General features: G+C 39.6%; 1 protein-coding gene across 4 annotated transcripts in view; it reads left to right on the top strand.

Annotated features, from left to right (window-relative positions):
• OGDHL (oxoglutarate dehydrogenase L) overlaps positions 1 to 17,144 on the top strand; it is a 47,644-nt gene continuing 30,500 nt past the window's right edge. Inside the window, exons 1-6 of one of the 4 annotated variants that reach the window (XM_053984035.1) lie at positions 1 to 108; positions 3,629 to 3,829; positions 3,967 to 4,075; positions 4,381 to 4,615; positions 11,196 to 11,369; positions 14,536 to 14,638. In XM_053984035.1, coding sequence (XP_053840010.1) covers positions 4,409 to 4,615; positions 11,196 to 11,369; positions 14,536 to 14,638 — 484 coding nt within the window. In that variant the 5' untranslated portion in view covers positions 1 to 108; positions 3,629 to 3,829; positions 3,967 to 4,075; positions 4,381 to 4,408. The remainder of the gene's footprint in view (positions 109 to 3,628; positions 3,830 to 3,966; positions 4,076 to 4,380; positions 4,616 to 11,195; positions 11,370 to 14,535; positions 14,639 to 17,144) is intronic. The other 3 variants (XM_053984038.1, XM_053984036.1, XM_053984039.1) reach the window with 3 other exon arrangements.

The following is a 17,144-nucleotide window of genomic DNA, read 5'->3' as shown; positions in this document are numbered from 1 at the left end:
GTGATGCAGGTGCGGCCCCCGCCCCGCCGCTCCCGCCGCTCCCTCCCTTCCCTCCGCGCCCTCCCTGCCGCGCTCCGCGGATGCGCTGGAGCCTCCGCGCCCCCGCAGGTCTGTCCGCGCCGGTGAGGGGCGGGGGGCGGCGGAGCCAGGCCGGGCCCGGCCGCGGTGCAGGGCCCGTCCCCCGCGCAGGCCCCCGGCGCGGCGGGGCCTCTCGCCGTGCGGCTGAGGGGGGTCGCGCCGCAGGCCGGGCCGGGCCCCGGAGCGTGGGGTGAGCGGGGCGGCCCGTCCTGGCCCGGGCTCTGGTGATGCCTCAGCCCCGTCGCAGCCGGGAGCGCCTCGAGAGCCCGGCAGGCTGCGGCCCCCGGTGGCCAGGGTGACCAGGACGCCGCGTCCTGGCGTTACGGGGAGGGGCCGCAGAACAAACCCGACCCTCCCAGATCCTCCCTCTGCTCTGCTGGTAGCCTGGAGTCTGTGGCGGTGTCATCCCTTTGGTACTGTGGGTTTATCCCCCTGGTACCCGCTGAAGGCGTTGTTCAGGGCAGGGTAATAAATCCGTTAAGTTTCATGGCACCGAGACGCTTCCATTGCCCAGGACTCGCGGGGTGCGCCTTGGGGCCAGTGCGCCGCTGGAAAACCTCCTGCAGGGCAACTTTCTGTGTGCAGAGTTAGGATTCTCTATACAGGACGGCATTTCTGTGCTGAGAGAAAAGAAACATTTAGTGCACGGAGGTATCCCTGAAGTAGCCTTATTTAATAAGGGTATTCCCTGTATCTGTAATTTAAGTTATTTATAATAATCTTTTGGAGAAACTTCATAATGTTCATCCAGTTCATCCATTTTTTTTTTGCTGTCAGCCTTGTTTTATTTGAATTAATCTGTCTTTAAAAGAACTTTAAGAGTAAGCTGTGTGGGGAATATTGTGGGAAATTACCAAGATAGTGGATGAAGAACTATTTTTATGAAATATGGACCAGGTTTTTTAACCACCACATCTGCAGAGCATAAAGAACATTAGCATCAGGGCTTCACGTGGGTTAAGAAACTCAGTAAGGGCACTGACAATACCAGGAGGATATTAATTCATATGTGCAGTGTATTTATTCTGAAAGTGATCTTGAAAAGAGTTGGATAAAAACATTGTTATCAGAAGTGTCTGCTGTCTGTTTTCCACGAGTTTCTATGACCCTCTAGAAACCTAGGTAGAATAATTCCCAAGACTGTGGCATTAGGGCACTTCTAGAGGTGGAAGTGCCAAGGTGAAAGCTAGGTCGTCATTTGAGGCAGAACAGCTGCAGGAATTTTCAGCTACTTAGGGCTTTCATTTACTTCCACCATTTTGAGGGTGCTGTGGTGCATTAAATATCAGGTTGTTCTTGTGGTTCACTGCTTCTTTCTTCTTTTTGACCTCTGGTAGAGATTTAATTAATACCATTCTTTAGGCTGATCTTAGCTCAGCTTGATCCCTTTCCAATCACTGTTTTCATTTCAGGGTTGGTTTGGGAAGCATAGTGGAGTGGAACAGTTCTAACTCTTCCCGACCCCTGTGCGCTGTCCTGGGTGCTGATTTTTGACTGACAGTCTCAAGGCTGAGTGGGCTGGGATGGTCTGGGATCACGCTGGTGGTCTCTGGGTTGTTTAGCTGCTGACAGCTGACATCTGTGCTGAAGAGCGATGTATGCAGAAAGAAAAATTAGGAAGAAGTGCGGGGTTTTGAGTCATATTAATCTGTAACTGAAGTCTGGCTGGAATGACATAGCTCCTGTATGCTTTTATAGATTGCATAAGCAGTAGTTACTGCTTGAAGTATGGATCTGACCCTATTTTGAAATTGAAATGGAATCAGAGGGAAGTGACTGGTACCACTTAAAAGCTCTTTTTTTCTTCTATATATTATGTTATTTGCACCCATTTTCCAATTTCCCTGACAATTTTTTCTTATTCTGTGTTCTTTACTAAGTTCTAGAAGAAAGCTACAGAACATTCTTCAGGCAGACATATGATGAAGAAAAAAATGTAAAATTACCTGTGCTTAAGAAGCTTGCTGCTGCAGTATGATAAACTGGGAAAAACGTTCCTCTCTTTCCCTTCTCTCTCAAGTCTTTACAAAGTACTTTAAGTGAGAGTAGGCAATCCCTTAGGAGTGAGTGTACATGTGCATAGGTTTTGTGGCAGAGGGTGAGATGTGCATCCAGTAAGGTAGGTGCAATAATAATAATTTCTATGACAATGGGCACAGACATAAAGTTGTAAGTGCCATAGTGACCACTCTGTTCTTACTGTTATAGCATGTTGAAGTCTCACCCAGTTTTGAAAAATGACATAATGAATGCTTGCTGTTAAATCTTACAGAGAATTATGTGTGCAGGCAGTATATGAGTTCTGTCAGTGCTTTTGCAGGACTTAATCTGCTTCCAAAATGGTGCTGGTGGTGTTCGTGTTCCTCCACTTGCCTGGGAGCCCTGGTCAGAGACAGGTGTTGACACAGGTGTTGTAATAAGCTTTGAACGTGTGAAGTGGGAAATGACAAGGGAATATAAGCAGGTAGGAAATAACACTGCTGAGTAGGGATTCAGCATACCAGCAGCCCAACTGCTGCCAATTTGCTGCAAAAGCCAGGTGCAGAGATAAGGGTGTGTGCTTTTGAGGAGCTCATAGGTTTAAATGAGGACTGGGTGCTAGTTTCAGCACTGCTGCCTTGGAAGAACACTTCCACATGTCTGGGGACATGGAGAATGTGGACAAGGGCTTGTTTAGAGTAAGTGGGTGATGGTCTGCTGGTGGGTGAGAGTGAAAAGGATGCAGAAGTCTTGAAAGTGTAGGCAAGGGAACCTGGTATGATCAAGGACAGTTCACTGCTGGAATGATAGTTAAAGGTAGTGACTAAGAAAAGGATCTCGTCATCAGTTTTTAAAATAGATGTTGAGCTAAAAATGTGATGCCAGAGAAGAGCAAGCAGTAATACTGTTTTATTTAGTAGGAGCCCTTTTTCTTTTTTTTTTTTTTTAAGGATCAATATTAACTTTTAAATTGGATAATGAAAAATATAGATATTCCTATCCCTTAAAAAATTAGGCATTTTATAACCATGTATTTTGTTTTTTGAAAACAGGCTATAAGAGGAGAAACAGTGAGAAATAATTTAATGGGATTTATATACAGAAAATGTTTTTGAAGTTTTTGATAGAATCTATTTTTGAATTAGAGATGAAGAAATCTTAACATGTAATAGGTAGCATAAAAAAAATTCTATTACTCAAAATAATGTTGTTTTTAAAAAACCTTAGAAGTTCATTTGGCAGCTCAGTACTTTTGTTTTTAGCAATTGTTCAGTCACACCAAGCAACAAAAGACCTTGGGTTTTACCTTGGACCAAATAAATTATTTCTCCAGGTGGACAGCTAAACAAACGAGAGACACTTTGGGGTTAAATCTGAATTTTACTTGTTCTAAATTAATACCTTATCCTTCATGATATTGTAGCTTTCTAAATACTTTTAAAATGAAAACAAAATGAATAATTTCTTTTCACATTATTGCTCTTTCTTTGCAGTTTTAGCAACTTCAACATTAATAGTATATTATTTTGGGACTAATTTTAAGATGCATTTGTTCTTTTTTATTTTGAAGGTGAGCCCTGATTCCCTTTACTAGCACTGGAGCTAATGGTGTTCAGCATTCAGAAGATTCAACCCTTATTGTGGGAAATTGACTTGGAAAATTGAATTTCTCAATTCAAAATTGCATGGAATCTGCTGTCCTTGTTACAAAGCTCATAAGAGATCATTGGAAGCACAAGACAAATGTTGCCAGTTAGGAAAACACATTAAAGTGAGCCTTTTCTCAGTGTTTCACTGTTTGGTTGAAGGCTAATGTCAATATGAACACTTAACTAACACTTCTAATTATTTAGTCAGCTCCATTACTCGTGGCAGAAATTTGAGGTAGCGGCTTTTTGTTTTCCACAGCACCTGTGGCTGGCACTGTTTGCTGATCCCAGCCCAGCCTGACTGGGTAAAAGGCCACAGCTTTCCAAACAGAGGGAAAGCAGTTGGGGTTGCCAGGAGCTCCGGAGAGGTCAGTGATTAGCAGCTCCATTTGTTCCAGGGAGCTGGGCCTGGCGGTACAAATGGTGATTGCTCCAGGGAGCAGGGTGGTGTTACCAGTTACAGGAGCTGAGAGAGGAGCTGGCTGATGTGGGGATGGCCAGCAGTAGCCACTCCACTGCTGTGGCTGTAACTCTGAAGGGAGCTTCATGCCTAGGCCTCAGCCTTGTACTAGGGCGCCGTAGCCAGAAACCTCAGTTTTTGCTGTGAGGCTGAAATGTGTCTGCAATTCATTGTCTCTTTTTCTGATTAAGTTTGGTTTTATTTTATTAATAGACTTGGATCGTCTGGCTAATAAACAAACATGAGTCATCTGAAGTTGTTTGCAGCTACGCTGAAGAGGCATGGCTTTAAACTTCTAGAAAATCAGGATATAGCCAGAAGGGCATTTTTACATGGCCAACGGTATGTTTCATCAGGAACCTCAGAGCCATTCCTGAGTGGGAGTAATTCCAATTACGTGGAGGAAATGTACTATGCATGGCTTGAAAACCCTAAAAGTGTACACAAGGTAAGTCTAAAACTTGACTGTAATGCTGGGCTAAGAGTGGGATAGGTTTCTTTTACTTTTTCACTTGCTTTTTAATAAAAAGTTCAGGAAAAGGTCCTGTGAAATGAAAAACATGAAATTAATTTCCCACCTATTGATTGGTGTAAGATGTAATATTGCAAGTATGAAAGTACAGAGGAGGCACAGGCATGGTGAGCAGAGCGGAAAGAAGGATAAGTACAGTCCAGAAATAAACAGCTGCTCTGAAACTTTATTCCTCCATGGAAATGCTGGTCAAGCAGTCAGTCAAGGAATTCATTGCATCCAGAAGAAGACCCAAGAATAAAATAGATTTAATTTTTTGGTTTATAGTAAGGCTGTATCAGAGAATATAGTTAAATAATGTATTGATGTTGGTACTTCTAAACTGTCTGAAGAAGACGAACCTTCAGTTGTCTTTGGATTAAACTATGGAAGTTGTAACTTTAAAACTGAATCTGAAATTGTCAGAATATTCTTCTGAAGTATCTTGAAAAGTATTTTGATTTGCGTCTCTCCTTCTCTCCTCAGGCAATAGACATTTGTTTGCTTTTCTAAAAACTCTATTACCCAAATCCTTTCTTGTGGACATAATACATAGGCTTATTTTTTAACAAGCTTTCTGCTGACAAAGAGGGCTCTGTTATGGTGATACATGTATAGTAACTTAAGAAGTTGATGAGAAGTCTGATCAATTCTAAGACAGACAAGTCATTTTCCAGGAAGTAATGTGAATTGTGCTCAAAATGTTTACCAAATTGGTTGTCTGTTCCCTTATTCTCGAGGCGCATATGTCAAAATGTCACTTAGAAGTTGTTGTTCTAAGTCTGATAATCTGTCTAGAGCGTGGGGAAGTGACGCATGCTGAGGGCAGAAACTAAAAAGGAAACCAAAAAGGGTGGTTTTGTAACTGTTTTTTAACTGTGGATGTTGTGCATGGACTTAGTCTTGTTGAAAGACGACATATGCAGTGCCAATTCTGAAGACTGACTATTATTCATATAGCAGATTGATCCTAGGATTTTTATCTTACACCTGAACTTGGGATGGAGAAACCTTCTCCAGGAATGGCTCTTTCTCATCTGACTGAGCCCTTGTCCTGTAGCTGCCAGCTGAGCTTCACCAGCATGGGGTGGGATAACACATTGTGTGGATTGCACTGAATTTCTGCAAAGCCCTCATGATGTGTCAAGGCTGTAGGTCGGTATCAACCCTTTTATACTGGGGATACTGAAGGGATGAACCCATGCATAAGGAGTGACATCAAGGTGACATCCTGGTTTTTATTGTATTTACATTATATTGGCTTCTGGCTAACTTCTTTCCTTTTAGATGAATGAGATTCCTGGTTCAGCCCCTTTGCCGTGGAGTGCGTTTTGCTGCTGGGAAGCGCTGCAGGCGTCTCTGTGGGTGGGAAGCTGCCCTCGGTGCGGGCAGAGGAGTGCAGAACCGGCCGCGGCCGGGAGCGGGGCGGCAGCGCTGGAGCGCTCCGCCCGGAGCTGGCCCGGGTGCTGAACCAGGCGGCCGGGAGATGCGCTCCTGCGCGTTACGGATTGGTGCTCGGGGTAGGCGGAAATGCTAAAAATCCTGCCGAAAGGCCATCCAACTCATCCGGCAGTTCAAGAGCAGTCTGATCATGGGTCCTGTTGAGGTGGTGCAGGTTGTGGGTTGAACAGCAAGCAATAAATGAGTTGACTGTGGAATGCAGGGTGTGGCCTAGGGAGTGGATCCCAGGTGATTCAAGATGCATTTTTGTCGTGGTTTAACCCCATCTGACAACCACGCAGCCACTTGTGCTTTCTCTCTCACACACATGCATGAATGAGGGAAAGAATTAGCAGGGTGGAAGTGAGAAAACTTGTGGATGGAGATAAAGACAGTTTAATAGGGAAAGCAAAAGAACAAAGCACAAGCAAAGCAGAACAAAACAAGGAATTCATTCACCAGTTCCTGTGGGCAGGCAGGTGTTCAGCCATCCCCATGACAGCAGGACTCCAGCAGTTGTAATGGTGACTTGGGAAGACAAACACCATCACTCCGAATGTCCCCCCTTCCTTCTTCTTTCCCCGTGCTGAGCATGATGTGGTTTGGAATATCCCTTTGGTCAGCTGAGGTCAGCTGTCCTGGCATTGTCCCTCCCAGCTCCTTGTGCACCCCCAGCCTCCTCCCTGGTGGGGTGAGGAGTAGAAAGGCCCTGACACTGTGTAAGCTGTGCTCAGCAATAACAAAAATGTCTCTATATTGCCAACCCCCTTTTGAAACCCAAACCAGTTACTGTGCAATTAACTATCCCAGCCCAAACCAACACGATTATAAAACTATGTGAATTCTTTTCTAGGTTAACTGTGTTTAATAAACTTGCAACAGTAACAAACTGAAGTAAATTCACTGTGTCCCTGATTTATGAGGCTTGAAAGAATATGATGGATGGAAATAATGGATTACAGCTATTCTTGCCTAAATTATTAGTTTTTTCACAGCCTATGAGAAAAGGGGAGGGGGAGAAGAATGCCAATTAATTTTACTTTGTTTCATCAACAAAATTAATTTTTAGTTTCTTGAAAACCATCTCATTTAATTGGCTGAAAGCTGCAAATACCTTCCCCAGATTTTTGTTGACAGAAATTGTTCAACTTGAGCTTTCATAAAACAAGTTTAAAATGTTAAGGGTTGAAATCACCCTGTTTTCTTAAAAATGCAGAAAAATTCGTGCTGTGGTTTTGACTGTAAAGTTGTGCATTTGTCATTTGGGTATGGAAAGGACAGGAAGTGTTGGAAAATAATGTCAAGAGACACCATGTGGTGTTGATTATTGTTTTGTTAATGATTTGGCTCTCTGCAGGCCATTTGTTTTTGTTGTTTTATTTGATATGTCCAGCATGATTTAGAGAACCAGCTTGTGCATTTAGACATTGCATTCTCTTTCCTAATTTCTCTTTTTATACCTTATTCCTCCTCATGTTTCTTCTCAGATAACCCTTTTTCAGAGGGGATGTGCCACCTCATTGATTAGATGGAAAGGCTTGATTTTTCCTGGGCTTTAAAAGTCATTCTCTATTCACTTGTACTTAGAAACTCCAATTAATTAGGGCTCCTGAACTGATTTCCCTCTCAGAAGATTTGATTGGACTTGTCTTCCCAAGTATGCTTATTTAGAGCTGTTTGTAATATGGCAGTCACATTCCAAAGTATTTCTCCTTTCTGTTTTTATCATGGTTGTGTATCAAGGAATATGCATATATATAATATATATAATATATATATTTTATATATATATATATATATATATATATATATGGAGTTTCTATTCTTTTTACAAATCCACTTCAGATTATTTTCTGCTTTTTCTTGCCTTTTGATTTTCGTATCGTAAGAGTGGCCAAAACAACAATCAGAATAAAATGACGTGTGCTCTGAAAAAGGCATCATTATTTCTCCTTGAAGCTTGGTGTCAGGGCCATAGATCATAAAGAGAGAAGCTTGACAAGGCTCAGTTATTACTATCACAAGATTAATTACAAAACTGCATGGTTTGCTATGGAGTACATAATGCCTGCCATGTTATCCTGTGTGCAGCTGCTCTGCCATGAGTGTGCAATCACCTCCTTGGTTTATGGACTAGGAAAAGATGTGGGGGATTGTTTTGCTTTGACTTAATTTTATTAATTTTCTTTTTTAAATGATATAGCGGTGCTCAGTGTGTGTCTTCTAAGGCTTTACTGTCCTCACTGTAGTTGATGAGTATTGTGATGGCACTAGGGAAAAAACCCAAACCATCAAGATAAAGCATATGTTACTTGTTATTCTAATTGCAACATTGTTTATTCTAAGTCAGTAAAATGTTGCCACTGAATCACTTGAATTGTGTTATATTACTTGAGAAAATAATGGTTAACTACAATATAAATTTGCTGGCAGAAGGAAAGAAAATGTATAATCTATCACTATAGTATTTTTTTTTTTGTGAATATATTTCTGGATTATAAATCTCCTCTACCATTTTCTTGACGAACTTTACTAATTTAGTTGAGAAGCTGCAGGTTTTCAATGAGAGCAAGCTGGTCTTCTATCTGTTCAGTCACATGGCAAATGCTGTTGCCAAAGACTGACATTGATACACAGAACTTGAAGACTATAATCTGGTATCAATCTTGAAAGACACTATAGAAATTTGTAGAGGCTTTGATGGATGTGTATCCAGTAAAAACTAATTTTCTGTAGCCAAATGATGTATTTTCCCTCCCCTCTGATTAAATGTCAAGCCCGTCCAACAAATCAATAAGTTCAAAATTGTGATAGGAAAAAATAGTCTGGGTCCATTCTGTCTCAGCTGGTTGCATCTTCAGATGGAAACATTTTCTTTATATTTGTGAGTTTGCATGAAGAAAGAGCCCTATACTGATTCTCCTTAAACAGATCACTTGTTTGGCATGTCTATTTGGAGTTTGTTAACAGCTCTCTCAGCAGAGCACTTGTCTAAAAACACATTCAGTTGTTTGTGGGACTGTGCTGTGGTAACTTCTACATTTAAATGAAAGGTTTTACTCAAAAAAGGAATAATTATGTTATTATCATCATGTATCATGGTGTTAGAAAAAGTAAGGAAGAAACCTTAACGTAAGCAAAGCAAATTCTTTATTAAAACTTCAAATGTGAGAGCTGTCATGGATCCAAATGTATGTTAGGAATTTCCTAATTTAATGTTTAATGATAATTTGTTACTGTGTATTGCCCAAGTAATTTCTTCAGTCTAAGTAACTTTAGTAGTTCAAGAAGGGATTATGATTGTTTTTCATTGTCAGGGATCTCCAGACTCTTGGACTGGGTGCTATGTAGGCATGGAGTAACAATACTATTCTTAACACAGACCAAGAAGGTGTATAGAGAGAATCCCAGGTGAAATGCAGTCACACTTATAGGCTCTTGTAGACCACTTATAGGATGTAAATTCGGACTTCTAATCTCAGTATGGCTACCAAGATGTCAAGGTAAGAAGAATATAGGAAACAGGCATAAATAAGAGAAGAAAGGAGGAATGAATTCTTCATCAGTGTGTCTGGAACTGGGCACCACACATGATCTGTCTGCCTTAATTTGTCAGGGCATATAAAAGTCAGGCTATGTTTAGATAAGCCTGTATAGAGCAGGGTGATAACTTTACTGTATTTGCATTGATGCAGCTTTGTATGAATAAAGAAGGAAGAGGGGTGCATTAAAACAATGTTTCTTGGGCAGTGGCCTCATGCTAATGGTGAGATTCCCACCCACAGGTTCAGTGAATCCCTTCACTTCCACAACTTGAGGTTGGGAGGCTGGGTGATGTTTAGCTCTTTCAGAAACACCTCATGGTGTTTCTGAACACCTGAGAGCTTTTAGAAATTTCAGTATGAAGACTTTTTGTTAATGAAAGCAAAAAGGATTTTGTAAATATTTTTCTGTCATGCCATGCTTATATTATATTATTTTGATTCTTCTGTGGGTTCTGTAATGCATATATTAAGTAATCTTTTAAAAAGAATTGCTTTGGACTACTTTTTCTTTTTTTCTGGCACTTGGTTCTTTGAAATGTAATGGAAATCTGCAAGGCTTGCAGCCTTGCAGAAATTTATCTCTTGCAGTTCTTCTGTTCCAGTCACAAAGATATGTAAGTTTTTAAATAGCTTCCTTTTTGTTTTCTGAAGTTAGCCAGCTGAGGGAAATGTTTTACACAGACTCCCTTCTTTGCTGAGTATAAGTGTCTCACATGTTTTGTCCCATTCTGCTGCTCTCTGTTAGCATTCATATATCTGATACCATTCTAACCTGGCACAGTGACCACCTCATCAGAATGAAAACAGTTCAGGAAAACGAGATTTGGGCATATGTGAATGAAGCAGCTTGTGTAAAAGCACAGAAGGAAATAAAAGGAACTCTTGTTTGTTGTGATTCAGTTTCTGAGATAAGTATTTTTCTAAAATTATGACTTGCACCTGAAACCAGGCCCATAATTTCTTTCATGGTAAGGTAACCTAAGCTGATGAGGAAAGGATTTTAGAACAAGTCTCACTCAAAAAAACTTTAATTGCTTTTAAAGTTTCTTCAAGTAAAGCTCTTAAGGACTGATTCTGATTTAGCATAATCAGTGAGTGTCTTGAAGTACCATAAATTCTATAAGTATCATTAAAGGAATGGATTTCGTTTATTGAGGTTCATTGTTTTATAGGCTTGATAGCTCTTTACCAGCAGCATTATTTTATACCCATTCTTGACTGCCTGAATAAACAGAACAACTAAAAAGAGCTGTGGGATTGGATAGTATATGGAGATGCTTTACAGTCCTGTGTGCTGCAGAGTTTTCTGTCGAGCAAGCTCGGTGTAAGAAATGAGAGGAAAAGTGTTCTGTGTGAATAAAACACACAGTTGTAGTGAGACTGGGACATATCAGTGCTCTTTTTTTTGCTGTCTCTGAGTGGTGTTTGACACTGTAATGCAATGAGGTTCCATTTGCAGTTTGAAAGAGCTGCTTTGGATGAGACTTTTGTTTGAGGTTGTAAACATTTCTCTTCTCTGTACACGTGTCCAGTCCTGGGATGTGTTTTTCCGAAGTGCTAACGCTGGCCAAGCAGCCCATCTGCCAGCTCAGCAGGAAGGAAAGGGATCATTTCTGCAGAGCCACGGCCTGGCCCCGAGACCAGGGACAGCTGAAAAGGCTGTTGAAGACCACCTCGCTGTGCAGTCGTTGATAAGGGCATACCAAGTAAGTGCATTCTGGGGGAGGCGTGGGAAGGCCTCTTCTGTGCCAACAACCTTCTTCCTTTTTATGTTCTCATTTCTATTCTGGTCTTAACTACTGTCTTGCTTCTGATACAAAAGGCCTTGAACTAGACAGCTTTTCTTTCCAGCACAGTGTCTAAACGTGGAAGTGCTGGATTCAGACTGGGGTGATCCTCTGGGCTGCAAACTCATAATTCAGATTACCCCCAGGCCTGATTTTGGTCATCTGACTTAGCCTGGAAGGACTTTATGGAGATCGTGGTTTGTGAAAGTCTGTCTTCACCTCTGGGAACGTTTGTACTGCAGTTCTAAATGTTACTGCCAATCTTTAGGAAAGGATGGAATGTACTTGCCTTCTCATACATCTAAGGTGAATCTTGAGATTCCTTATTTGAGCAGGATTTTAGGTAAAAAGAGAGACAAGCAATGATGAATTAACCAGAAACTGAATTTTGGGAGGCTAACAGTACTGAGTTTGGGTTAACTTTGATGGATTCTTTTAGAGAGCTGTTCATCAAAATTGATTTTATTTCACACTCTGATTTTTAACCCTTTTATTAAATTAAGAAATTAAGTATAATTTAATTATTTTTCTCTAAAAGAAGAAGGAATTTGGAAATAGGACAGTGTGTTTTGTTAGATGTTTTCCAAATGAAAAATAAGTTTAAATATTTTTGTTTAGACTTGTATTTAGTATCTTAGTTTCAATAAAAGGTTTACAAATGATGTAAAAAACCCCCAAAAATAACTAACCCATAAAACTAGATCTGTGTTTGACAAAATATTCCACAAGTACTTTTTAAATTAGTAACTTCCCATGAAGTTTCCTACAGTTTGATTTGAGCAGATCTGTTCCTCCCTGCCCTAAGTATTTTAAATCCTGTTTGGTGTCATGAGAGGGAATAGAAGAGGAGCTTCTTAAAAGACCTTTTTTTGTACACATCACATTGTCAGCATTGAGTTGGCGGGTTGTTGTAAAAGAGTAGAAATGGTTGTGAATATAAAGAATATGTGAAATTTACTTAGATATGCAGAAAATCACCAATTTTACAGTAAAAGTTTGGTGAAGTATTAGAGAAAATTGGAGAACATTAGGCTGCTTTGACACAATTTACTTGAAAATAATTCAGGGACTGCCATTGTGCTCCCTGTATTTGTCAGGTGATGGAACAGAAATGTCTGTAGAAATGGCAGGCACCCATGTGTCTGCAACAAACGGTCACAGAGGATTGCCTAAGGCAACTGTCTGCTTTTTAAAAGGTATTTAGTACCCTCTAAATTCAGTGTTGAAGGGGTAGGATAATTTGTGACCTTCCATTGCCTGATAATGAAATGAAATGGAGAAGGATATAGAGTTTTCATTTCTCAATTTCTGTCAGTGTTTTATGGTTTTGTGGTCTGCTTTGTAGTCTGTTGAGCTGGACTTTGAGAAGGCAGTTAATCTATTGCTTGTTCTAAGAGAGAGCACTGGGGACACTGAAAGAAGGAATTTCAGTGGGACGTGTGTGCTTAACAAAAGTGAGGCCAGAGAAAAATCAAGGTCTAGTTTCTGCCAGTCTGTTCTTGCATTTTGTCATATGGCTATCGATGAAAATTTTCTTTGTATGTATTTTCACAGGGCTGATCTCTGATTTTTGCAGATGTTACTATTTTCTGTATTCAGTGAAAGTAGTAGGACTTACTAAAAATGCCTTGATATTGAGGGAAATACTGTCTTTTAGTTAAAAACCAAACTGCTCCTGGAATAATATGGCACAGCATTTACTGCTCTGCCTTTCTGGGTTTTGGCATTCCTGCTGATCTTCCTCTTCCTATTAATGCTGAAGAGCAGATGTAACTTAGGGAGGTGAATTCTTTCCTGTTGATGATGTTTGAGACAAAATTGTTTGCTTTGTTCCAGTCAGATAAACTTAGTGCTGCTGTAAACAGTCAAATGGCACAGATGTTGCTATGGGCATCATTTGGCCTGTCAGAGTTTCATTACTGGTGATTCATGAGGTGCAAAAAATCACAGAAGTCAGGCTGAGTTTACAGTGCTGATAGTTCCAAAAAGGATGAAGTATTTCTGGTTTCTTATGACTGGAAACCAGTTTGTTATAAACTCTCCTGCAAATATACAATAATTGAACAGTGTTTTTACAGGTCCCTTCTTGTTGAACCACACTGTAATCATCTTCTGTTACTGTGTGATGCACTTCACTGCTAATGTTGCAGTCTATAATTTTGGGTTTTTTTCAGAGACAATTAGGATACTAGTAGTGTGAATGAAATTCTACCCAAGGGATGCAAATATGTTGTTAAAAAGAAAAATTATAAGGAGAAATTATTAATATATTCATCTATACAAAGCTTTTAATGAGGTAATTTGGTATATGAGAGTCACACATAAGAGACATATTAAAAATGGTTTTATATTTGTGACTCTCTGGGATCAAGTAGTTATTTCTTCTGTAGCAATGTTATATGATCATTCACTAGTTTATAACAACTTGTGGCATGCATTAACACCAGTCACACCGATCATTGAAAGCTGGCTAAATTCCTCACTCAATTTATGTTCTTTAGTGCCTTGAATATCAATTCTATCAGATCAAATTTCTGAAATTTCATGAATTAAAATAGGTGCTGTCAGATGCTATCTGACTTGGAGCAGAGCTCTGGAAGAGTGATCCCTTCACTTCCAATATAAACTACTTCAGCACCAATCTGTTTTAAGTCAGCAATTCTCTATTTTAATATACTGCAGGTGTAGAAAGGAGGATTCAGGCAAAAATACAAAATGACTGAATTGGCAAATGGAAAGATCTATTAGGCTCATCATAGTTACTTAAATTTACTTAAGGACTGAGAGTGTACTCTCTAGAAGCCTTCTTCACTTAAACTCTAGTGTAATCCCAGTTAAATTGTGTGTCAGACATAATGAAGATTGTGTTGTAATGTGTAATTTTTGATAGAGGTGTATATGCAATCAGTGATATAATGCTTATTTTTTGTTCTTATGGGAAAACTTGGGAATACGTAACCCTGTCATCACGTTAGTGGTGTTTGTTCAGCTTAATGGCTGATATTATGGAGAGATATCACTGACTTTTTCCCTTTGTCTGACTTTTAGTGTGATTTCATTTTGCTCTGCTTTCCTCCATTTTCAGATCCGTGGCCATCATGTGGCTCAGCTAGATCCCCTTGGAATTCTGGATGCAGATTTGGATTCGTTTATTCCATCTGACCTTATTACCACAATTGATAAACTTGGTGTGTAAGCTGTGTGCCTTCTTATTTGAAATGCTCATTTGTGTATCCCTGGACTGAAGTGATTTAATAAGACATTGCACAGATTCATAGAAAGGCTTGGGTTGGAAGAGACCTTAAAGATCACCTAGTTACAACTCCCCTCTAGGGGCAGGGATGCCACATTTCAGGGATGCTTCTGCCTTTTCTGCATGCTGTTATCATGGCATAGAGCCTTTGAGCATCTGTAAGGAGGCTAAAATTCAGGATGAAGGAGTTTCTACTCTGAGATCACAGCTGAGGTTCCTGTGAATCCATCTTCTGGTGAATGATTATTGTAAACCCCCTAAATATTTTATTTTTGAACCACACCAGAAATGAGTACTAATCAATACATTCTGATAATCTTAATTACTCTTATAGCATTACAGTTCAAACTTGTTTGAACTAGAGACATCTGAAGGGTAGTCAATAGGGAAACCAAGCAATAAGCAAAGTACTGGACAGAGAACCTAGAGTAAATTTCATACCAAATTTGGAATCTAATGTCTGATACTTATTCCTTATGTATGTCTTGAAGAAGTCTCTTTGAAGTTAACAGAAGAAAACATGGAAAACACAGAATTTTTTACCGGTGGATATAATCCAAGGGTGATTATATCTTCTATTAAAAACATCAGTTTACTGCTAAAAGAGTGTAGTGTACTGGGGTCTGCTTTTGCAAAGGTTGTTCTCATTGTTAGGAGGACTTGTGTCTGAGAAATTGGCACTGATCAATTTCTTTGCCTCTCTCTACTTAAATAAAAAAAAAACCTGATTGATTTTTCTCTGCTCTTCAATCTACCTGGTTAGTTTAAAATGTGGTTTTCTACTTGATGAAGACACTGAATCAATTTTTCTTTGATATGTAGGGAAGCTTTTTCGATCAGACAGAAAATATAGCGCAGGAAGTAAATAAAACACCCTCTGCCTAATTTTACTATAAGCATATCTACTCTTTGCTGCTCTGTTTTCTATTTCTAGTGTAGGGAAAGAAGCAGTTCTGATCATATAAAGGAAGTGGATGCCCAAGACTAGAGGGGTGCTTACATAAATTGGGCCTTCTCTCTGAAGTTTGTCAGCTTTAATCAAAGAAAAGTACCAGCTAGAAAACACATGAGACATTTACTGAGCAAATATAATTAATTTAGAGCTTGGGTGACTACTAGCATGTCAGTACACATTTCTTTACACTCTACAGATAATTTAGTACACGGTGTTGTGACTGATCAGAAGGCATCCACTGAAACCCTCATGCCCAAAGGAAAAATATGCCAGACCTCTGAATGAGATGGGAAGATGTGTTTGAGAGTGTAACTGAGGAGATTCAGTTGATTCAGATTCAATTTCTAACCCAGTCTTGGCAGAGCTAAAATAGAGGAAGATCTCAAATCCTATCCTTGAATGTTCCAGGCAGGAAACTTATGAAAGGTCTTTGGCAGGACAGAAATTATTTTAATATTTGATTTTTCTGTGCGTTTTCTTTGTCCCATCTTCTGGTTTCTTTTTGAGAAACCTTGTGGTAGGAAATGTCTTCTGAGAGTTGCTTCTAAAACTGCAGATGTACCTACTGCATGAGTCACAGTATAGCATTGCTTTCAGCATTTCAGTATGAGTGTATCTCTTTAAACACGAGGTGATGCTTCAGTAAATATGTGGTGCTGTGGTACAAAGCACAGATGTTCTGTGTGTGCCCAAATCACTCCTGTATGTGTTCTGGTTTATGCATGAGAGGACATCAAGAGCCTTTGAAGTCTGAGGGAAAGTCAGCAAAAGTGAAGAAATAAATGCATTGCTTTGTTTCAAACGACACTAAAGGCCCTGTGATCCCCTGTGTCACTCTCCCCTCCTGCTGGGAAAAAACCTGTTACAATACCAAAAAGTAGAAGTAATGATACCTATGTTTTTTGGCCATGCCAGGTCTGAAATTTTTAATATATTATTGAAATTTTTATTAGAACCAAAATTTAAATTTTAAAGTGTATTATTTTTAAAGCAAAAAAGGTGTTATTTACTGACAGTGCTGTATAGTAAAAGTGGTAGCAATGCAGTCCTATGGCCTGTTTTCAAATCTTTCATGCTGTTATTATTTCATCCTTAATTTGCTGCTTTGCTTTTATCTTCAGAAACATCACTTAACATTTAAGCAGTTTATTGATTTAAGAGTTATGTGCATGCTCTTACACTTACCAGTGTTTAAGTGATTGTCTACAGCTTATCTGGAACCAAGCTAAAGAGTTCAAAATTAAAAATGGAGAAGCTATTTTTAATTTTTCTAATATTTCTACATGTGTAGGAACATATGTAGTTTTAATGTTTATATAAGGTTCTATAACTGTGGTGTATTATAAGTGTTGCACCTTTGCTTCTTACAATTATAAGAAACTGTTTTTCCTTCCTTCATTTAACAGGTCTAAGTTAAACTTGGATCATACCAGGCCTTTAACTGGCATTGATACCAGTCTTTCAGTCTTTGTCTATTGTGTATTTT

This window comes from Vidua macroura, chromosome 8 (assembly GCF_024509145.1).
Source record: "Vidua macroura isolate BioBank_ID:100142 chromosome 8, ASM2450914v1, whole genome shotgun sequence".
Classification (NCBI taxonomy): Eukaryota; Metazoa; Chordata; class Aves; order Passeriformes; family Viduidae; genus Vidua; species Vidua macroura.
The sequence above is the reverse complement of the archived record's forward strand: the minus strand, read 5'-3'. Positions and strand labels throughout refer to the sequence as shown.